Source organism: Tachyglossus aculeatus, chromosome 6 (genome assembly GCF_015852505.1).
Source record: "Tachyglossus aculeatus isolate mTacAcu1 chromosome 6, mTacAcu1.pri, whole genome shotgun sequence".
Taxonomy (NCBI): domain Eukaryota; kingdom Metazoa; phylum Chordata; class Mammalia; order Monotremata; family Tachyglossidae; genus Tachyglossus; species Tachyglossus aculeatus.
In genome coordinates, this window is record NC_052071.1 from 33676979 (window position 1) to 33701114 (window position 24136).

The 24136-nt window shown below is 40.8% G+C and overlaps 1 protein-coding gene across 2 annotated transcripts in view; it reads left to right on the forward strand.

Annotated features, from left to right (window-relative positions):
* HS6ST2 (heparan sulfate 6-O-sulfotransferase 2) overlaps window positions 1–24136 on the forward strand; it is a 305862-nt gene that overhangs the window by 97767 nt on the left and 183959 nt on the right. The window contains exon 2 of one of the 2 annotated variants that reach the window (XM_038748154.1): window positions 11945–12013. The exons of the other annotated variant lie outside the window; for it this stretch is intronic. Within the exon in view, the coding sequence (XP_038604082.1) occupies window positions 11945–12013 (69 nt within the window). The remainder of the gene's footprint in view (window positions 1–11944; window positions 12014–24136) is intronic. 2 annotated transcript variants of the gene reach the window in all.

The window sequence follows — 24136 nt, forward strand, 5'->3', positions numbered from 1 at the left end:
TAGGTGGCCTTCCGCAATTAATCCCTAAACTCCCCGCTTTAGTGTCTCCCGTCTGCCACTTCTGCACCAAGTGGGCACTTTATGTGTACCGAACCTCTTGTAGCATTTAAGTACATGTCTTACATACTCTGTTGTTTGGGTACATCTCTCTTTTCCTTTTTCATCATATCTGTAAATTATTTCAGCATCTGTCTCCCCTACTAGATAGTAAGTTCCTTGGGGGCAGAGTTCATGTTCACTAACTCCATTATACTTACCCCAAACACTCAATACAGCGCTTTGCTATTGATGCATTGATTGACAGAAGACAGGCATGAAGAAGATTTGAGAATTTCAGTGATTTTACCTCAAAGTGCTAACCAAAACAATGTCCCCATGTGAAAGAGGATAAACATTTTTCTTCTCTTTAGGGAGAATCATGCACAGAGAGACAAGCATGCCTAAATAATTTTCAAAGCAGTAATATACTGTAAATAACAAGCCTGCTAAATAATGAATTAACCCAACTGCTGATTCGTAGGTAAATATCTCTTGTAAAGCATAATTTTATGGTTTTTACAGCTTAGTTAATATCCAGTCATATTTTATTAAGATTGTTCAGGAAAGTCATTGGGTAATATACAGATTTGAATGTGATTAAGTACTGTACATCTGCTTGTACAACAGAGTATTTCTGTTGTAAGACTGTTCTTTTAGACTTGGTGATTTTAAAAGCGGGCCAAAACACCCCTCTCATTTGTAAAATACCTCTCCGCAGCTCCCCAAGCAATCAGTTGTATTTAAGAGCTTACTATGTGTCAGGCACAGTATTAAGCTCTGGGGTAAGATACAAGCTAATCATTTTGGACACAATCCATGTCCCATTTGGTGCTCAAAGGCTTAATCGGTGAAGCAACGTGGCTCAGTAGAAAGAGCCCGGGCTTTGGAGTCAGAGGTCATGTGTTCAAATCCCAGCTCCGCTGCTTGTCAACTGTGTGACTTTAGGCAAGTCACTTCACTTCTCTGTGCCTGTTACCTCATCTGTAAAATGGGGATTAAGATTGTGAGCCCCACATGGGACAACCTGATCACCTTGTATCCTACCCAGCGCTTTGAACAGTGCTTTGCACTTAGTAAGTGCTTAACAAATACCAAAATTATTATTATTATTAATCCCCATTTTACAGATGAGATAACTGAGGCACAGAGAAGTTAAGCCCTCAAAACAGTGTTCTGCACACAGTAAGTGCTCAATAAATACAATTAAGTGACTTGCCCAAAGTCAAGCAGCAGGCAACTGATGGAAACAGGATTAGAACCCAGTTTCTCTGATTCCCAGGCCCATGCTGTTTCTACTGTGCAATTCTGCTTCTGTGCTTCCTGAACATTTATCTTTATTTATTATAAATAACTTATTCATATTAATGTCTGTGTCCCCCTCTAGACTGTGAACTCATTATGCGCAAGGAAGTGCCTGCGAATTCTATTGTATTATATTCTCCCAAGTGCTTAGCACAGTGCTCTGCACATAGTAAGTGCTCTATAAATACAGTTGATTGATTATTGAGCACTTACTGTGTGCAGAGCTAGCAGAAAGACATGCTTTATAGATAGTCATGGGAAGCAGTGTAGCCTTCGTGGAAAGAGCACAGAACTGCGAGTCAAAAGAACTGGGTTCTAACCCCAGCTCTGCCCCTTTCCTTCTATACAACCTTGGGCTAGTCATTTAACTTATCCATGCCTCAGTAAAACTGGTAATAATTGCATGTTCTCCCTCCCACTAAGACTGTGAGCCTCATGTGTTTGGGGACTGGGTTTCATCTGATTATATCTACCACAGCACTTAGCACAATCTTTGACACAAAGTGCTTAAGAAATACCACTATTGTTATTATTGTTGTGGTGTTGGAAGTCTTTGAAGTGGAGTACCTCCTGTAATAGGAGGGAGGTGAAGGTGGGGATGAGTCTGGAGGGATACTGCTTAAGAGAACTGAAGGTTCACTTTCCACCAATTCCATTTGTAGTGTGTTATTAGAGATGACTTCCTGGTTTCCAGAAATCTTTGCTGGGACCCAGTCAATCCCCTGATGCTCTAGGGCAAGTGAATATGTCCATGACACATCCCTGCTTCCATTAACCCTTAAAGCAAGAACCTTTGTTCCCTATGAGCCTTTCAGTTTTGTGCGGTGCATTTTTGTGTTTGTCCTCAGGTAGACAGTGATATTCTAGAAGGAAGAATTTTTCCATGGACAAAGAAGCAGAAGCCGATGAGGGAGGGCACAGGTGTCTGACCACTCTTTCCTAAGCGTCTGGTAATAAACAATGTACACAGCTGACTTTGAATGCACTCTAACTGCCCTGTGACGCTATGTCTTCAAGGACAGGGGACTTGCAAAGCTGCTTAAGAATGGTGGGAGTTGCTGGCACCCGCTGAGTTTAACACTCATGACTGTGGCCTTGGTTGAAAGGCCTTCCTGGTCATGATTATTATTTGCCATTAACCTCTCCAGCTAGTGAATTAGAAAGAAATACAGCCCAACGCTCCCTTTCACAAAGTTTTTTTTTAAAACTCTGCAGAAATAAAAACAGTTGCTTAGTTACCGGGTAGGCGATATCACAATGTTTGGTTGAAATTCCAGTATTACGAACTAGAGTAATCACAGATTCAAGTGCTCAAAAAAGAGAAAGGGAAAGAAAAACTCTTTAGTGGGCTCAGTTGTTTTGTCATTTAAAGCACTCTACCCTGAATGCAGATTATATTGAGCATGGCAGATTTACATCTAAGAAGGCATGAGTGAATTTCCCTCACAAATATTACTGCCCCCCCTCCCCCAAATGAACTCACATCCCACTTAATGAGTTTCAGAAATGAATGTCGACTGTTATCCTGTTGGTTTTCTGTTAGCAATAGGCATTTCTTATAGAACCAAGTGCTTTGCTTTTTTTCACCTGTAGTTTGCAATTGGTAGCACTGACAGTAACCTGCAAAAATCCACCTTTTTTAAGAAAGGTGTGGTCAGTGGAACATCTGCAGGTCCAACCAAGAAATGTATAACTACCATATTTTTAGCTTTAACTAGAAGGCTACTCTTCTCTGGAGTGGTCATTTTAGTCCTCATTTTCTACTTCCTGGATGCACCTCACCATTGGCTTTAAGGCACTCAGTCAGCTTGCTCTCTCATACCATGGAGAAGCAGCATGGCCTAGTGGATGGAGCACAGGCCCGGGAGACAGAAGGTCATGGTTTCTAATCCCAGCTCTGCCACTTGTCTGCTGTGTGACCTTGGGCAAGTCACTTCACTCACTTCACTTCTGTGCCTCATTTACCTCATTTGTAAAATAGAGATTGGGACTGTGAACCCCACATGGGACAGGGACTGTGTCCAACCCTATGTGCTTGTAACCAGCCCAGCGCTTAGTACTGTGCCTGGCACATAGTAAGTGCTTAACAAATACCACAGTAAATATTATTATCACCTTACCTCGCCAATCTATTACAATCCAGTCTACACACTTAGCTTCTCTAATGCCAGCCTATTCTCTGTTACCTCTATCTCATTTGTGCTGCTGCCGACCCCGTACCACATTCATTCATTCAATCATATTTATTGAGCACTTACTGTTTGCTGAGCACTGTACTAAGCACTTGGAAAGTACAATTCATCAGAATATAGAGAAGCCCCTACCCAACAACGGGCTCACAGTCTAGAAGCAGGGAGAAAGACAACAAAACAAAGCAAGTTTTCCCAAAGCCCCATCTAGACAGAATGATGGTTACCTGCACATGCTACCTCAGGCCTGGAGCTTTCGATACTCCCCCTAACCACACAATATTTGGGTAAATGTCCTTATGGTCTGCCATTTCTCCTATCTGTAATTTGTTTTAATATCTTTCGCCCCTTGTAGGCTTTAAGCCAGGGATTACATCTACCAATTATATATATTGTACTTTCCCAAATGCTTAGTACAGTGCTTTGCACATACCACTGAGTGATTGCACATCTTCGCATTTAAGAATACCCTTATCCATTGAGTGAAGTGAGTTTAAAATGTTGTAGTTTCTCCCTGAAAACGTTTAAAATGTTCCTTGAACCCCGAACTCCTTGATGCGTAATTTGTGAAGTCTCCTTGAAGCCATGAAGCATAAAAATCTCAATTTAGAATAAGAAAAGCAACTTTCAGGATATGTAACTGCAGGTTGAACCATTCATAATAGACTAACCCACCACTGTATGTCTGTTTTCCATATCTAAACAATGGTAGAATTACTGACTGACCATTTGGTTTTTTGGGGTTTTTTTTTTATTGTCAGTGAAGTTGTTCTGCATAGAGTTTTAGGTTTCCTGGGTTTTCTTTTGAATATATTATTTTAAAATCGTTGTCACCCGGACCATATTTTGTGGTGAATGCAGGGAAAATAAATCTGAAATAAGAACCTAGGAAACTGTCGACCCCTTCACCTGTCAGCATAACCAATAGACTTCTTAACACTATTAAGCGGTTTATTTAATTAAATGACCTTTCACTTGAATGTACACTGGATTGGTTGACAGTGCTTTTCACTCTTAATTTGGATGACAAAGGAATTGGTAAGATTTTTCAGCAGGCCAGTGAAATGAAAGAAAATGCTGATTAGTCATGGTTACACATTTCTCTTGGAGTTCTGCTGTGTTAGCTCTGGTAGCCTAGAACGTAGATTGTCCTTGATTTGCTGAGACAGTTAGTGGACATAAATCCCTTGCCTTTGGCCCTTCTATATAAAAGCCAAGATTTTTATTTTGCACAGGTTTCCCCATAAAATTAATAAAGATGAAGTTACCTGGAAAGCTTCAGGTGATTCTGTGGGGAATTGAAGACATTCAAATAAGCATTTGATCTTAATGCAGAACGGCTACTCCTTTCTGATCAACTGGGGCTTTTATTTTGCCTGTTATGTGGGAGCTACTGGTTCTTCTTACAAAGATGGAAAGATTTTCAACAGAAATACTACATTTCCCCAATCACTAAAAAATGCATGGCAGTTAGGACCTGAGAAAAATACTTTTTTTATCTCAACATCCTTATTTTGCATATTAGAGAAGCAGCGTGGCTCAGTGGAAAGAGACCGGGCTTGGGAGTCAGAGGTCATGGGTTCTAATCGCGACTCCGCCACTTGTCTGCTGTGTGACTTTTTGCAAGTCACTTAACGTCTCTGTGTCTGTTACCTCATCTGTAAAATGGGGATGAAGACTGTGAGCCCCACATGGGACAACCTGATTACCTTGTATTCTCCCCCCCACCCCCAGTGCTTAGAACAGTGCTTGGCACATAGTAAGCGCTTAACAAATACCATCATTCAGCACTTAGAACAGCACTTTGCACATAGTAAGCGCTTAACAAATACCATCATTCAGCACTTAGAACAGCGCTTTGTACATAGTAAGCACTTAACAAATACCGTTATTACTATTATATTAGGACCCTGAAAATGACTTGTAAAATATTTGGAAAAACAACTTGCAAATAGCAAAAGTTAACTAATTTTATTTATAGTCTCAGGCCTCTCATTGGAATAAAGGAGAAATGAGAACCTTTAAAGCGTCTCCATTTAGGAGATAAGAAAATTTAGGAAATATGGGAATGTAGTTGAGAGAACAACAAATCAAGCTCATTAACCTGTAACCCTTTTTAGGAATAACAATGATAAATGTGAAGTGGGGTAATAGGTTTCACTGCCTCACAGTGTTTATTATGATGATGGATACCACAGTACATTAACTAAATCATTAAGAACTTGCCCTGACCCAAGCTCTGTCCACAGTCTGGGGTAGGTACTTTAGAATCAGATCTGACATAGTGGAGTGCATATTTTGGCTGTCTTGCTTGAAAAGATTTTAAGCCATTTTACATAAATCACATTGTTCATGACCATTATTTTCCATTTAACTATAAAAATCAGCTGAATCTAGTAATATCAAAAACAGTATTGGTTACCTGCTTTCAAAAATGCACTTTAAGTAATTTGGCTTTTTCAGTTGTGAGCCCCCCAAGGGACAGGGACCATGTCCAATTTTCACTTGTGCATTCTTTCCCAGCATATAGTACAGTGCAAGTACAGTTCTCTGCCCACAGTAAGCACTTAATAAATGCCCTTACTACTACTACTTGTTGTCTAGATCCTGGCCAAATCCTCGCATGCCCAAATGGCTATACGAATCCCAACCACAAATCTACTCCATGGGGAAGAAAGACGGCAAAATCGCTTGTCCCTTGCCATTTCATGGGAGGTGATTTGGGAGTGCAAACCCCAAATCTCAGAAGTCAAAGTGTTTTGGGGTTTTTTTATGGTATTAAGAATTTACTCTGTGTCAGTAGAGAAGCAGCATGGCTTAGTGGAAAAAGCACGGGACTGGGAATCAAGGATCTGGGTTCTAATCCCAGTTCTGCCAATGCTGTGTGACCTAGGGAAATTCACTTCACTTCTCAGTGCCTCAGTTTCCTCAACCATAAAATGGAGACTCAAAACCTGTTCTCCCTCCTACTTAGATTGTGAGCCATGTGGGACAGGGCTTGTATCTACCCCTGCACTTGGAACAGTGCATTTTTATGGTATTTGTTAAATGCTTAGTATGCGCTGTACTACGTGCCAATCAGTTGGATGCGGTCCATGTCACTCACTGGACTCACAGTCTTAATCTCCATTTTACAGATGAGGTAATTGAAGCATGCAAGTTAAGTGACTTACCTAGTGTCACATAGCAGAAAAGTGGTTGAGCTGGGATTAGAACCAAGGTCCTTCACTCCCAGGCCTGTGCTCTATTCAGTAGGCCGAACTGCTTCTCTATTGACAGAGAGTAAGTTCTTAACAAATACCATAAAAAAAACCCAAAACACTTTGAGTACTGAGCTATGCTCCAATGCTATGCTGTATTTTAAATATGATTCTGGATTTTATTTCTTGCTTTTGCTTTTCTCCAGGCTTTCACTAGAAAGGGACTAAAACTGCCTCTGTCCTTTGGTGTAGTGGAAGGAGCCTGGGCATCAGAGCTCTTTGTGGCCAGGGAACATGTCTGCCACTCTGTTGTTTTGTAGTCTCCCAAGGACTTAGTACAGTACTGTGCCCACAGCACTCAGTTACTGTTGATGATGATGTTCACGACCTGGTTCCACCACGTGCCCTCTTTGTCACTTTGGGCAAGTCTCTGAATTTCTCTTGATCTCAGTTTCCCCATCTGTAAAATGGGGATTCAATCCCAGTTACCCCTTCTCTTTAGACTGTGAATCCCGTGTGGAGCATGGATGTATGACCTGATTATTTTGAACCTACGCCAGCACTTAGTACAGCACCTGGCACATAGAAACATGGAAGAAGTACCAGCATTATTATCAAGCATTGTATGGTAGTCTGCCCATAGTAAATGCTCAATATATTTTTTAAAAAAATTAATGGAACTTGTTAAGGGCTTACTAGATGTCAAACAGTGTACTGAGTGCTGGGGTAGATACAAGACAATCAGGTTGGACACAGTTCCTGTCCCACATGGGGCTCACAGTAGAAGTAGGAGGGAGTAGGATTTAATCCCCAGTTGATAGGCGACGTGACTGAGGCACAGAGAAGTCGAGACTTGCCCAGGTTCACACAGCCCATGTTCTTTCCACTAAGCCATGCTACTTTCCTTTTGAAAATCATTTGATTATCATACTTAGTGATGGCTTAAAAGCTGGATGAAGGCACAGTATTTGTTGGCTGCTGGCGAGGTCTCAGAGATATTCTCTGTAGTCTGCATCAATTCCCCTAAAGTATCCATCTTGCAGTGTATGTCAGTGGGCATGGGGGACCTGGTGAGAGAACTGAGGATGATTCAGTGCAAGCCATTACCATTCCTGCAAGTCAACTCAAACCCAATTCCTGTTGATGATAGGACATACCATTCCTTCTTCACCAATGGCTTCTGAACAGTACTCACTCAGATGGCCAGGGCCCAGAAAGGAGTATTTACCGTATTTGTAAAGTGTGCAAAAGATTCTGTGTGACCCTCGTACCCAAGGTAGTAATAATAATATTTATTAAGCACTTATTTGCATCGAACACTATACTAAGCGTTGAGAAAGAGTAATAATGATGATGGCGTTTAAGTGCTTACTCTGTGCGAGGTACTGTACTAAGCGCTGAGATGGCTACAAGCAAATAAATTTGGACTCAGTCCCTGCCCCATGTGGGGCTCACAGTTTCAATCCCCAATTTACAGATGAGGTATATGAGGCCCAGAAAAGTGAAGTGACTTTCTCCAGGTCACTTAGCAGACAAGTGGTAGAGCTGGAACTAGAACCCATGACCTTCTGACTCTCACGCCCGTGCTCTATTAGGCCATGCTGCTTATACAGGTGGGAATTAGACACGACCCGTATCCTTCAAGGGACTCACAATCTAAATGTCAACTGTGACGTTTTTGAACTGAAGGACAACACTCTCTACTAAAAGTGATTATTCTGGCAGTGACAAGGCATTATCCTAGAAAATTTCCTCTGATGGGTTTTCATTATACTGTGCAGTTAAATGAACAAAGCCAGTCATACAATGAATATTTATTGCACTTGAATATTCTTTTCAAAACATACTCAAACTTAGTCTGTAACTAAATTATTTGATATCCAGCTTCATTTAAATCATGGTTGCTAAGTATTTATCTCCATAATAACTTGTAAGAATTAATTTAGGATAGATCCATTTTTGTTTTCACAAATGCAGAAATATATTTATTGCACTCAGCTTTTCATCATTTAAATGGATTACATTTGATAAGGTCTCTAAATTTTATATTTGTAGAAATTTCATATCCACATCTATAACCCACTTTAGAAATGATGTTGACCGTCTTTTTTCTAAAGCTGTTCCAACCTATTGAAATAGTTAATATACATGTTTATAAGGGCAGTAGTGACATTAATGGGATTCTTTTCCCTTGTAAATAGCACTGAGTTGGATTTCCCATTACCCTCTTAGTAAAATCAGAAATGAAATGTTGAAATGGTAAATGTATTTTATTATTCTACTGAACAACTAGTAGTGTGTGGGTTTGGGTTTTTTGGTGGGGGGGTGGGGGGTTGTTGTTGTTGTTAGCATAATGGGGAAACGGAATAGTTTGGTTCAGATGCTGGTCCCAAAGTGTTGAAACCAAACTTTTCTTTGCCATAGGGAAAGCCAGAGGAAAAAAACACCAACATGACAGTTGCTCTTGGTTGTCATCCATCTTTTTAAAATGAATTTTAATTTCAGCAGTTTTTGTTCATAGAAAAGGTGTGTGTAGAAGATGTCAGTGTGGTCTACTGGAAAGAGCATGGGACCAGAAGGCAGAAGGTTCAAGATAGAATCCCATTTCCGCTACTTGGCTGCTGTATGACCTTGGGCAAGTCATTGAACTTTTTGCTGCCTCAGTTTCCTCATCTGTAAAATAGGGATTAAAATATTCAATCTCTCTTTTAGGCTATACATTTTGTGTGGCATAGGGATCATGTTCAATCAGTTGATCAATTGTATTTATTGAGCATTTACTGTGTGCAGAGCATTGTACTAAGCACTCAGGAGAGTACAACACAACAGTATAACAGACACATTCCCTGCCTACGAGCTCAGTCTTATTATCTTCTATCTGCCTCAACGCTCGGCACATAAGTGCTTAGTACCATGATCATCACATCAGCTACTGATATTTAAAGTAACAGATTATTATAAATGCATTTGTTCCTGGGAATAAGGAATAAATGCGTTCTCATTTGAAACATAATTACCTTTTAGTGTTTTTAGTAACAATGGAAAATGGTTATATTTTGTAAATAGATAATGTAGAAGCTATTAACTCACACCTATGTTTTAGGCCCCCAACACAACAATAAAGTGTCGGCATGTTATAAATATAAGTGGGGATGCTGATCTGTAGTTTAAATTCAGTTTGATGCACCAAAATGCAATTTCAGCCATGGTAATTGTAGGTACTTGCAGCTAAATGGAATTTTGTTGAGATTATTGACATGCCAGAATTGTTTTATGGTTAATCTAGATTACTAAATCAGAGTGGAATTTCTGCCTCCATATCTATGCTTGCACATGAGTCAGGAAGCCTGGGTTTGAGTCCCTGATCCACCACTGGCCTGCTCTGTGACTTTGGGCAAGCCACTCAACCTCTCTGGGCCTCAGTTTCCTCATCGATAAAATAGATTGTGAGCCCCATGTGAGACAGGGACTGTGTCCAGTTTTATAACTATGTATGTACCTCAGCACTTAGCATAAACTCGTCCTGTAGACCGTAAGCTTGTAATAGACAGGGAATGTGCCTGTTTATTATTATTATTGATAGTAATTATAATAATGGTATTTGTTAAGTGCTTACTATGTTCCAGGCACTGTACTAAGCACTGGGGTGGATACAAACAAAGCAGGTTGGACACAGTCCCTGTCCCAAGTGGGGCTCACAGTCTCAATTCCCATTTTACAGATGTGGTAGCTGAGGTGCAGAGAAGTTGTGACTTGCCCAAGGTCACACAGCAGACAAGTAGTGGAGCCAGGATTAGAACCCATGATCTTCTGACTCCCAGGTCCATTCTGCTTCTCTATTTATTGTAATATTGTACTCTCCCAAGCACTTACTACAGTTCTCTGCACACAGTAAGCACTCCAATAAATACGACAGAATGAAAATACAGAAGAAGAAAAAGGCACAATCCCGTCTTTCAAAGATGTGATATTGGTGGTGGGGGGGAGATATTTGCAGTTGGGAGGTAGCCTTTCACAACTTCTGATAGATATCACAGGAATAGGGAATGCAGGTTTGACAGTTATGCCTTGCACCATGACCTAAAACCTGCATTCTCTACCAGTGTTGGTGAACTGACTGCATTCCAACTGTTTATTCAGGGGAACTGGACGACTAAACCCAGACAGTTGTGCTCTATTCCCATGGCGATGAGGAAAGAGGTAGTCTGGGTGCTTTCAACTCTGCCATGCCTAGCCTTAGGATCTGGATGAACCTCTCAGGGCAACAAATTGGCTTAGTAGTTGCCGGAGTCCAGGTCTGTACCAAATGCCTTTGTGGGATCTATATGCAGTACTAAGGTCTTGGTGCTGTTTTCTGTAATGCAAAGCTCTTGTCTGCTGTGTTGTATTTTGGCATAGACTGCATGGTTAATTATATTCTTCAGTTTTCTTTCTGGAAGGACTGTCTCTAAGATATTGTTGTCGTTGTTGAGCAGTTAGATACCTAGAGAGTCAATTGTCTGACCATTCAGGTGTGCTGACTGAAGTGGTGTTTTATTGAAGATCTATTTCATTTTCTCTGTATTTCAGGCACTGAGTAAAAGCCATGCTCAGGTATACAAAATAGCGTGTTAGGGTTTAAAACATATTGAAGACACACCATGAGGACCATGTAATTTAAAATCTGTAACAACCTTATGTCTACATGTTGCTTGATCCTAAGGATTTGAGGTTTTTTGATCCTATACTGTATTACTAGCATAATATTGAATATTAAACACCACTGTTTTGTAAAGGGCTTTTCCATGATATTGTTTTAAAGTCACATAATCTCCACTTACAGACCGAGAAACTTAAGCATGGAGTTTCAGTGACTTGCCTAAGATCACATAGCAAACCGATGACAGAGCTGGAACTAAAACCCATGGCCATTGACTCTTAGACACAAATTTTTCCAATAGATCTTGCCACCTTTCACCTTTCTTATTTTGTCAAGACTTGTGATTCTAGTTACGTGTGATTTCCATGTCCGTTCAAGAAAGTTACTTCATCAAGAAACAATGTCTAAAAAAGTATTTGTAAAGTGGGCTGAAGTTGTAGTTCATTGCAACCATGAGACAAGTATCAAAATCTTGTGGGAAAAGTATTATAGGCCATTCTCATCAATTGTTGTTGGTTAAACATGCTGCTTTCAATTCACGCAAATAAAAGGATAAATTCTTCTTTGTTTTCAAGGTCCCCAATAAAAATGAAATTTGCAGACACAAGTGTTCCTGGAAGGGTTTGGTATCAAGATCTTCAAAGGTAATGTAGAGCTTCTAAAGTTGTTTGAAATTCTTAGGCACATTGTCTCCTGTAATTCCACTTTGAGAGCTCTTGATATGCTTATGGAAACATCTACATTTCTCTAATTCTGGAGTAAGCAAACTACTAATTCTGATATCCCATAGTTTTGAAAAGATAAGAAATAAAATCTCACAGTGTATTCTAACTTTTTAGGTTCTTCTCCCTAGTCCGTAAGATGTCTGGGCAGGGAACGTGTTTACCAACTCCATTGTTTTGTACTCTCCCCAGTGCTTAGTACAATGCTCTGCACGTAGTAGGCACTCAATAAATGCCACTGATCGATTAGTGTGAGAGCACCTACTTGGATATTCCATCAGGCAACTAAGTAGGAAGAAAATATAGTAAAAATCCATTTTGGTGAGGTGGATGGCATTGGGAAGAGGGTCTCAGAAAATATAATTTGCCTAGTATAAGAATGCCTTGATGAATGTCCTTCGTCCAAGGAGGTCACAGCACTTTCCAGTTGTCCCATTAACCCTCAACTCTCCTGCAGAGTAGGCAGGAGGCATTGATTGCAGTCTCGTTTTTTCAGCTCAGGAAATCAAAGTACTGCAAAAGCTCCATGACCTCTTAAAATCTTGTCTGGATAGACATGTGAGATGATGAAGATAGCGTTCCCTGTTGATAGTTTTAAAGGTCTAGCAGAAACATTTGACTGTGCAAAATCACCCTTAATGAAGAAGCCGGTGACCAGAGGGGAGTCTACTTTTGTCAGTCTGGCTGATTGTTTGAGTATCTGCCAGGGCAGTCATTTAAATCCTAATGAGTATCCAATTCTGATTCAGGGTGTAGGAGGTGTAAATTATCATGAAAGGCTCAAAGTTTTTATAACATTTTTCACAGGAGCATTTACCAAATACAGGAAAATGTCAGGAATTTGGGAAATAGAAATTGCCATCCCTGGGGAACATCATTGGTTCAGAAATGAAAGGAGCTGCCCAAAATGCTTGCTTGCAGAATACGTTTGGAGGGCTTTATTTACTGCTTCTTCTGAATGACCTAATTTGCAATTTATTTTTTAATTAAGGGGAGAGAGAGAGAGAGAGGGAGAGAGAGAGAGAGAATATGAATATATGAATATGGATGGTGGTTCTGGGGAGCCACTCTCTCAATTTCTAGTTTCTATTGGGGAAACCCCACTATAAATACAGAAACTGCTCTTGACCCATTCCATTAGAATGGCTTTCATTGTACTTGATAATAATGACATTCAGGTTTTCAAATGCAGGTTTAAGGGGCATAGAGCACCATTCTCAATACCGATTATGTTGTTTTCCACAAATGTCTTACTGTGCAATGTTGAAAGGCAAGCTGTGTAAGCTAAGTGGTATCTGCCTTTTAAACAGGTTGCTGCAATTAGCCTTCTCACAGTAGGCCTGTGTGTTAAATTACTCATCAACTTACCCTGTAACTAGTTGTATGGTTTCTATAATCTATTACAAAAGCCAGAGACTTCAGTATTGGTAGCTTCTATCATGGGTAGTCTCCCTCCTGGTAGGAATCAACAGGGTGTTCTTCACTCACAATTAAGCAAATACAATTAGATTTATTTTTATTCTTTCCCAAAACTGCCAGTAATGACTCTAGAAGAAAAGACAGAGTATTTTAATACAAAATGATAGTGCCAGCCATTTGAGATATGGTAATAGAAAAATGTGCCCCATAGGAAATTGGACACTTTTTGGCAAGTCTTTTTAAAAGTTCCAGAGATGTCTTCCGGTTTTAATTCAAACATTGCTTCACATCCCCAGGAAGCAGTAACAAAGGTCATGGCAGCATAGGTGAGCAAGGGAAGAATTCCTCTAGAGTTGAATTGTGGGTCCATTAATAACATCAACTCCTTTTATGTTACATATTCACTTCATATCTCATTTTGTGAGTTCTGTTTTTCTTTGGTGTGAGCAGAAATCTTCTCCATTGTCTTCCTTCTATTCTGACATTGAACAATAGTCTGCTTCCACTCAGTCGGTGATGTTTTGGGATCCACAGCTTGCTGAAAGCTAAGTATAATGGTGATTTCTGTCTGCTTTCCATGTACTTACATTCACTTTATCTCATGCCATGACTAATGCTGGAAAGGTTTGAGATACTGAATCAGTCAGTGAATAGTATTTGACTGCCCTCTGTGTGAAGAACTGTAATAAGCATTTGGTAGAGTCCAAAAAAGTGAGTAGATACAATCTTTAATCTAGGGAGTCTACCATTCTTCAGGGAAGATGAACACTAAAATCAGTTACAGGTAGGAATAAGCAATAGTGTATAAAGACATGTATATAAGGGCTCTTAGGGGCAGTGTAGAAGAAGGGATGAATATTTGATCTCATCTACCTCATCCCTGACCCCTTGCCCACGTCCTCCCTCTGGCCTGGAACTCCCTCCGCATTCATATTCGACAGACAATCAGTCTCCCCACCATCAAAGCCTTATTAGAATTACATCTCCAAGAGCCCCCCCCCCCCCCCCCCCCCCCCGCCACCAAGTAAGTCCTTTTTTTAATGGTATTTAAGTGTTTACTACATGCCAGGCACTGTACTTGGTACTGGTGTAGATACAAAGCTGGCCTAATGGATAGAGCATGGGCCTGGGAGTCAGAAGGACCTGGATTTTAATCCCAGCTCTGCCACCTGTCGCACCTGTCGTGTGACCTTGGGCAAGTCACTTAACTTCTCCGTGCCTGTTACCTCATCTGCAAAATGGGGATTCAGACTGTGAGCCCCATATGGTACATGGACTGTCCAAACTGATTTTCTTGTATCAGCCCCAATGTTTGATAATATAGTGCTTGGCACATAGTAAGCACCTAACAGGTACCATTAAAAAAAACTGTGTATGTTTTAGTAGTGTTAGTGTTTCATTTCTTCTCAGGCTTCTGTATATAGCCTCCTTTCTCCCATTAATTCCTGTGAGCCTCTTGGGGACCAGGCACCATGTCCATTTCTCACACCTCCCAGCACTTAACACAGTGCTTTGCACACAATAAATACTGTTGCTTCTAAGTAAGTTCTTAGGGGAAGGACCTTAGACTAAGCACTAAGCAGCAGAGAAGCAGCGTGGCTCAGTGGAAAGAGCGCGGGCTTTGGAGTCAGAGATCATGGGTTCAAATCCCGGCTCTGCCAACTGTCAGCTGTGTGGCTTTGGGCAAGCCACTTCACTTCTCTGTGCCTCAGTTACCTCATCTGTGAAATGGTGATTAAAACTGTGAGCCCCCTGTGGGACAACTTGATCACCTTGTAACCTCCCCCAGCGCTTAGAACAGTGCTTTGCACATAGTAAGTGCTTAACAAATGCCATCATAATCATCATCACTACTTCAGGCAACAGTCTTTGCTTACAGCCGCAGCAGCCTCTCCAGCACTCTCAGTGTCTGAAAGCTTCAGACGTGCTGATGGTAGTGGTTGGGTGGCTGGTCCAGACACAGAGTGGCCTCACAGACCCAGGGCTGGTTTTAAAGGGGCTCCAGGCTATAAGGAATGGTGGGGGTGGGGTGGGGCTCCACCTGATAACCACTGGAATCAGCAAACTGGTGCTATTCTTCTCTTCTAAGAAAAGTGTTCCTCGCACATAATTTCTGTAAAGGGAAGGGTATAGTTGTGTTCAGATCAGAAATATCAAGAGAGAAGGAGAGTATCCTAATACAATAGGATTGAGTGTGTTCGATTAGCCAGAAAATTAGTTCTTTAGCAGTTTTCAGCACAAATGTTGGAAGCTAGTTGAAGGATTTTAAAAAATGCGTACCAATTCCTCAAGATATTCTTTTTCCTCAAAATTTGAGTCCATAGGGACTCAACTCTGTTCAATTACTAGTATTTATTGAGCACCTAGTGTGTGCAGAACACTGTACTAAGCATTTGTGATTGTGGATAAGAATTAGTATGCATGATCCCTCCCCTCAGGATTTCCTAACTTGAAGACCAGTTACACTGCCACCCTTTTCAATACTTGTCCTCCCTCCTATTTAGATGTGAGCCCCATATGGGACAGGGACTGTGTCCAAGTGATTAATTGTAACTACCCCAGTGCTTAAAACAGTGATTGGCACATAGTAAGTGCTTAACAAATACTATTATGATCATTATTATTATTATTATTTACTCAGTTTCAGATGTGGTTTCTCTCCATTTCACCCTTGAATAAATCAGGTTCAGAAACAGCTTGCCTCAGGGTAGTGCTGTAATGAAAATAGAAGAGAGAGTTCATATGGACGGCAAGTCAGTACCTGGATCGGTCAATAATCCTAGATATCTGATCTTTAGAGAATAGGGAGCCTGTGTCCTAATGTCATTGATCAGAGTCAGCATGGCCTAGTGAAAGAACATGGTTCTGGGAATAAAGAACTGGTTTTGAGTTCCATGCTCTACCATGTGACCTTGGACAAGTCAGTTAATCTCACTGTGCCTCAGATTCTTCATGTTTAAAATGGGAATAATATTGTTAGCCCCACTTGGACAGGGACTCTGATCTCATAACTCTGTAACTACCCCTTAACACTTAGCTCATATAAAGTGCTTAATAAATGCCATTAATTATTCATTCATTCAATCGTATTTATTGAGCACTTATTGTGTGCAGTACACTGTACCAAGCGCTTGGAAAGTACAATTCGGCAACAGATAGAGACAATCCCTACCCAACAACAGGCTCACAGTCCAGAAGGGTTGTAACACTCCCCTTTAAATACCCATCAATTAGAATGGCCATGTCAAAACTTTCATTTCCAGGTTGAGAAAGAAATTTGTTCTGTTCAGTGTGAATTTCATGTAGGTTTTTGCATATGCTGTTAGTGGAGACATTCCCAAATAGCTAAAGTTGTGCTTTTTTGTTGTTGTTGTTGCTGCTTGTTGTTTGAGAACTCACAGACGTTTGGGGCTATGGAGAAAGTATCTGAGCCCATTTTCCATAAAGGGAAAAAGGGAAGACAGCTTAGCAGTGTTATTTGATAGAATAACTTTCCCAAACAATTTAGTACAATGTGGTGCACGAATTAAGTGCTCAACCCGTTGTAGGGTAGGGATTGTCTCTATTTGTTGCCAAATTGTACTTTCCAAGTGCTTAGTACATTGCTCTGCACACAGTAAGCACTCAATAAATATGATTGAATGAATGAATAAATACCATTGATTGATTAATGGCCAGGACCATGTTACTTTTAGGTGTAGGCACAGCAGTACGTTTACTTTTGCCTGCCCATCATTGAACTCAGTAGATGTGTTATAACTTGAATTTCTGCTGAGGGTAAATACTAATCCGGAAGTGACTCACTGTTGTTGATGAGTCAGTCTTTGTGTGGCAGGAGATTTATGTATGGGTTTCTTATCATAACATGAGTTACAGAAGAGTTTGATTCCCGTGGCGGTGATTCCCGAAAGAGTTCCGACAAAAATATTGATTGAAACAGTTCTGGGCCAATTCTTTGCGAACCAACTGAGAAGTGTAACTGTCTGGGTTGGTGCCAGCAGGATCAGTTTCTAGGTCTTAGCTGCCCCCATTTCTGAGAATGCTAAATAGTACCCTAGGTTTGAGTGGGGTTGATGAGTGGGGAGACTGTTGAATTGAATTGATAAAACTTTTTCATCTTTTTTTATTGCATATTATAAGAGTAACTTTTTATGATGCTTATAACTTTTCCTCTAATTTGACACACTGGGACCTTATTTTACATTTCATTTTAATCTCTAAACACGGAAAATTATTACTGGCAGTACATGCTGGCTCAGCATTCTTGCATCTTGTTTATGTTCATTTGGACTAAAGGATAGAATTCAGCATAACCACCCAATTTATTTTTCTCCACAGCAGCATGAATTTTCAATGCTCTGGAGCTTCATTACTCTTTGTTTAGAGTTAAATCCAAGGTTATTTACTTTATGCTTTATTGCTTTTCCATGAAAAATACTGTAATTTTTGTTTCTGAGATTTTTTTATCTGCATGATCTATAACGTAGTTTGTGTAGTTTTAACCACACATACCATGAAATGGAAAGAAATGTGAAATATGCAAACCCCCAAATTTCTATTTGTAATCTGAGATATGAGAAAAGAGATAAAACATTTGTACTGTATCATTTGAGGTATCTAGCTCCTCAATATGCTGCCTCAATCGCAATCACTTTCCCTCAGAAATTGATTTTAAAATTACATGTCTACATTTATGCTAATCTTAAAGTTTAAAAACTTTAAAAGTGTGGAAGTCAGAAAAATGTAGGTGAACCTCCAGATAAGACATTTAACCAGCCTTCTTATGTGCTTTTTGCTAATGAGACAAATACCAAAGTTCAATAGATGTAATCAGAAAAATAACCTTTTTAAAAATATACCCTTAATGTTATTTGGCATTTCATTTATTATTGTCTTTTGAAAGGAAAATAGATCTATTTCTCAGTGGTTCTCACATGGAAACTGTGCAGTCTTAAAGTTTACAATTCATTGATTTGATTAGGTAGCTAGAAGGTTGATTATAAGCGCTCAATAAATTCCATTGATTCATTGATTGATATCAGGGACATTGTCCTGCTGTAAATACCCTTTTCTTATTTTCTATGCATCCAGAAAAGATGTGGGAGTGGGGGACATGAAACAGGAAAAGACCCTGTCTTTCTCTTGCTCACAAAACAACTTAATACTGAGGTTTTCAACAAGGTACCCATGGGCCCTAATTGTCTAGTTCTTATGGCAGATGATGGGAACTCCAGGAAGCCCACCCAGAAGCACTAGCAAGTTAGATGAGAGTGTCCCGAGGCCCAGTGTCCTGAGGCTCTGAGGTGGAAACAGGAGCTGTTTTTCTTTTTACCTGCCTAGCCACTACCACTTTCAACTCAACCATAAGGACAACTTCAGGGACTGTTTCTGTTTTTAGCTGGGTTGGGTCGGGGGGGGCGGGTAGTTTAAAAGGGCTGTGAGGGGAGGGTCTTGAGAGGGGCACAATGTAATAGGAAGGAGAGAATGGGAGGAACCTGAAGTAAAGCCCTGAGACCTACCAGAGGATTGGGACACAGACCCACATACCCCCAGCCTCACCTTCCTGAATGGAGTGGCCCAATGTGGGAGAGGGGGCACGTCAGGCTCTGCAAAGCCCAAGCCAAAATGGTTGGTCTCTGGACCCCAGGGCCCGGCACTGGCCCATAGCCAGGGGACTGCAACTAAACACAGAAATACGGGCCCTGGAGCTCCCCACCCAGCTAGGTCCAGGGCCCCTCCGTCTCATCCTTCTTTCCCTACTTGGAGGTAGAGCCCAAGGCTCCCCACCTTCCCACCCCCACCCCCAACTATGATATCATTTTTGATCAGTGAGGAAAGAGAGAGCAGTGTTGATGAGTCAGCCAAGATTAAACTAGTGTGGCCTAGGAGATAAAGCATTGGCCTGGAAGTCAGAGGACCTGTGTTCTAATCATGGCTCCACCACTTTCCTGCTGTGTGACCTTAAGCAAGGCACTTAATTTCTACATGGACATCTCTGAGACAGCTAGGGAATAGTCCCTACGGGGCACCGGACTCCCTTGGCCTTTCTTCACCTCAGGTCCTCTAGGATCCCCATGGGAAGTTCCATCACCGGGCCTCGTGGTTTGTGGGTGGTGATGGGGCTCATCACAGGAACCAACCTGGTTAACATCAGTGGTTCAGAGTGCTCGGAGTTTCTTAACTGAAAGGGAAACTAGAAAAGTTTAAAAATAAGGACCTGAACCCCAAAGGGGAGAGTAATTGATTTTCTTTGATAAAAAATGCAGTTAGACAACTTGGTACAGGTGAAATCAGGATACCAACAAAAGCGACCTAGAACAAGATCTGCATTATTGCAGAGGGAAAAGAGACAGCAGTCAAGCCACTGGGCTGTAGGGAGTTCAACTTGTCCACAATTGTGGCTCTGAAGCCTTCACTCTACAGCAGGGACTTTCTAAGCCAAGCCAACTTATGCAGCTATTTTTCTTTGTGTGGTATTGGAAGCCAGCCCTCCTCTTCTCTCCTTCCCCCTACCCTGGAGGTGGGTCCTATCCCTACTCCCCTAACCCCAGGGGACTGTTCTGCTCCCTCCCACCTTCTGGGGGTATCTTTATCCTCTGGCGAAACCAACTCTGGAGGCTTCTGTGAGAGGGCTTTCCCACCCCCAACAGGCTGTTGAGGCCCTTCTTTGCTCCTTGACTTTGGCTGCATGTGATGGTAGGATTTATGAATCCCATCTTTTTTCCTGGGAGCCCCCTCCCGTGAGCTCTTCCTGCCCTTTGAGTGACTGAGCAACAACTGTGCTGGTGTTGTGTCATTCAAGTACCTACAATGTACAAACACCATGGTGATTCTTATATTCAACTTCAAATGGGAAAACAAGTTCACAAATAACATAGTCAGTTTCTTAGCAATGAATCTGTGTTCACCTGAAAACTCTCCAGGTAGGAAATGTTAGGGTAATTGACAATCCAAAAAGTTGTTATATGATGAGCTGTTATTGGGAAACCAAAAGCAAGGAGGACAGAGCAAATGTTTTAAGGATACAGTTAAAGGAAGTCACAGGCAATGCTGCATTTTACCTGAAAACTTGATAATACATCTCAACATCTCACAGCCTTTAAAATTCTTCATTTTCTACTTTTAATCCCTCCTCTTGTAGTTTAAGACCCTTTCTCCCTTTCCTTTCTGTGACCTTCCCCCTTACCAATGGCTTGTCCCTGCAATATCCCTTTATATATTTGGAGGCTGCTCATTAATATTCTAGATTGCAAGAGGGTAATTATTAGAAGAAGAATACTTCTGTCTGAAGTAAATACCTATGTTCCATTCAGCTTAGTTTTCTAAACACTTCTAAACAGTCATTACTTTCTACAAAAAGAGTGAAATTGAAGTACACTTGATAAGATGCTACCTTTGAAAGCTGGTCAGAGAGGCATATTGGTTTGTGTTGCTGGTTTACAATATGCATTTCTGTCCTTCACAGGGAGTTCATGATGGTGGAATAAAACAACAAGGCGGTTTATGGGGCATACGATAAAATTATAAAGTCAGTGGTGCTGCTTGGATGAAACCTTTTCAAATGATCCAAACAAGGAGGAAATCATTACAGCAAAAATGGGTCAGCAGGTGGGAACTGCATTCATCTGAGTGGCAGCCTTGACCAGAATTAGAAAGAGACATGCAGGGTGATTAAATTTATGGTCATGGATCCTGATATAAGGGAGGATGCTTGGGGCTAACAGAAAATAGTGATTGTTTTTTAAAAAGCGAGCTGGTATTTTATTTCTAAAGACATTTTTGGTTATTTAACATCTAGTGAACAGAATGTAGAATGTAGAAAACTTAGTCCCTCTGCCATCTCAAAGATGAGTAAGTTGTGTTTTAATTCCACCCCTGGAATATTGGGTGCCATTTTGATTGCTGCTTCTTAGATAGGACATATCAAAGCTGGAAAGGTTCAGAGGAGGGGGCTTCCAAGTTGAACGAGTGCTGGGAAGAAGGAGGATAGACTGAAGAGATTAGGACTCTGTGCCTGCAGTGACCTTGGGCAAGTCATTGAACTTCTCTTTGCCTGAAGTTCCTCCTCATCATCATCAATCGTATTTATTGAGCGCTTACTGTGTGCAGAGCACTGTACTAAGCGCTTGGGAAGTACAAATTGGCAAGATATAGATACAGTCCCTACCCAACGGTGGGCTCACAGTCTAAAAGGGGGAGACAGAGACTTGCCTGCAGTTTAATGGAGGGCTATGGATTTGAGAGAGGCTCATTTCAAACCTTTTCAATCAGCATTCACTTAAAAGCCTGTTTTCAGTGCTTGGTTCAAGTACAGCCCCTGTGCTTCCCGAAAGCTAGTGTCTTACCCAGGGACCCCCAACTAACTCATGTGTGATTGGGGATTAAATTCTTGTTTCTCCCTCCCCCCAGTTGGGTTAGGGTCTGTATCCAGTCTGCTTACAGTGTATCTACCCCAGTGCTTAGTGCAGTGTTTGGCAAATATAAGCACTTAATGCCACAGTAATTATTATTCTTATTACTAATGGACCTTCAGTGTGCAGGGATAACATTTCCTAGGTAGATATGGTCTGTCAATCAATAGTTGAGTGTTTCTAGACTGTGAGCCCATGGTTGGGTAGGGACTGTCTCTATATGTTGCCAACTTGTACTTCCCAAGCACTTAGTACAGTGCTCTGCACGCAGTAAGTGCTCAGTAAATGCAATTGATTGTGCACAGGGCACTCTACTAAGCAGTTGGCAGAATACCAGTACCAGTAGGGTTGGTAGATACAATCTCCCTGGCTTCAAGGAGCTTACTATGAAGCAGAATGTAGCTTAGAGGACAAATTGGATCAATCATTGATGACTGAGTGCCTGCTGTGTACTGACCCCTGAACCAAGTGCATGGGAGAGTACAGAAGAACTGATGGGCATGATCCCTACCCACTAGGAGTTTTTAATCTAGCATGGGAGATGGACAGTAAGAGAAATTTCAGGTAGAATGAAGCAATGGAGTATAAAGGTATATATACAAGCACTAGAAGATGAATACATCAATAGGGTAGATTTTACGATTTATAAGTAGATTTTATGATTTATAATTTTAAAATATTACCTTAACTTCATCAGCTAGACTTTTGGATATTTTTTAAATTGACTTTTTTAATGAAGGGAAAAATCAGAAAGTTCTTTAAGATTGTTTTCCAGCTTCAATAAAGCAACAAACGCCGTAAATTGCCTGATACTATTTTCTTACTTTCACCGTCATGGTTGTTGACCATGCTAGTTTTCTTTTAGTTGACCCCACCTACCTCCAATCTCTATGAATCTTGCATTAACCTTTACTCAGTTTTCTCAAAAAAACTGTATGAATTCATTTTTCCCATTGAATTTCAGTTAGTTACAAGATTTATTGTTTACCAAGTCAATAAGAAAAAAATATTTTCACCCCGTGACTTCATTCTAGTCCTTCACTCTTTATGATGAATTCATGTAAGTAGGAAAAATAATATGAAGAAAAAGAACATTCTCTTTCTGTACAGTTTATTGCACCCTCCTGCTTGCTGAGTGGAAAATAGGTCAATCACATTTTTATCCTAATCTTTAGACCATATGAAAGGTAAGGTAGTCTATGGACTGAAGCACCAGTGGTAGCCAAGGGGATTGATCCATTATGTCTGAAATAGAACCCTGTCCTTTTTAGCTGAAAAGCTTGAAGGCAAGCACAGTTGGTCCCAAGAAGCAAAGTTTCGTCATCTTTTCAGGATACCATTTATACGGCTCCCTATATGCCAGGGCTAGGACTAATCTAAAGTAATTTTCTTGGCCATATGGCTAGCAGTTATAGGAATAACCCAAATTGCAGGCAAATTTCTAAGTATAAAAGACAAATTGGCCAATTTCTTCTCTGACAGGAAGAAAGTCTTCTTAATTTAAGTATCAAGTCTGTCATTTTAGAAATGAGACACTGAAGTTTTTTGACATCTCTCTTCCAAAAAAAATCTTAATTTTTCTCACCCAACTCCTATTTAAATGGAGATTTTGCTCCCCGGGGTGACTTTCCTCCAGAGGGATTTGGAAAGGGCTGCTGTTTTCTCCAGCATCTCTCACATTTGCAAGATTTCAGAATACATAGGAAAAAGGTAGAGAAGTATTTTAAGACTGAAAGTTCATTCACATAGCTGTGGGTGAATTGCCTCTGTGAGTGCATATATTTTCAAGAATGTATCACTGATGGCCAAATTACTTTTACCAGATTTGTGAGAACGGCAGTCTTGGCATTAAACAACAAGCAAAAAAGGAAAACCTAAAAAGACATCCCCATCATCATAGCCCAGTGAAAAGACCACAGGCCTGTGAGTTAAAGGTAGTGGGTTCTAATCCCAGCTCTACCAGTTACTTGCTATGAAACCTTGGGCAACACACTTAATTTCTCGGTGCCCCAGCTTCTTCATCGCTCTGCTTAGACTGTGAACTCCATGTGGGACAGGAACTATGTCCAACCTCATCATCTTGTAAAGTGCTTGGTAAATAAGTGCTGACCAAGTACCATATTGTTATTAGAGCTTTCACATTAACAGTTAGGCTCCATCCTAGGGGATTGGCCCAAAGAAGTCAAGCGGGCAAGGTTAACTGCAGACTTTTTGA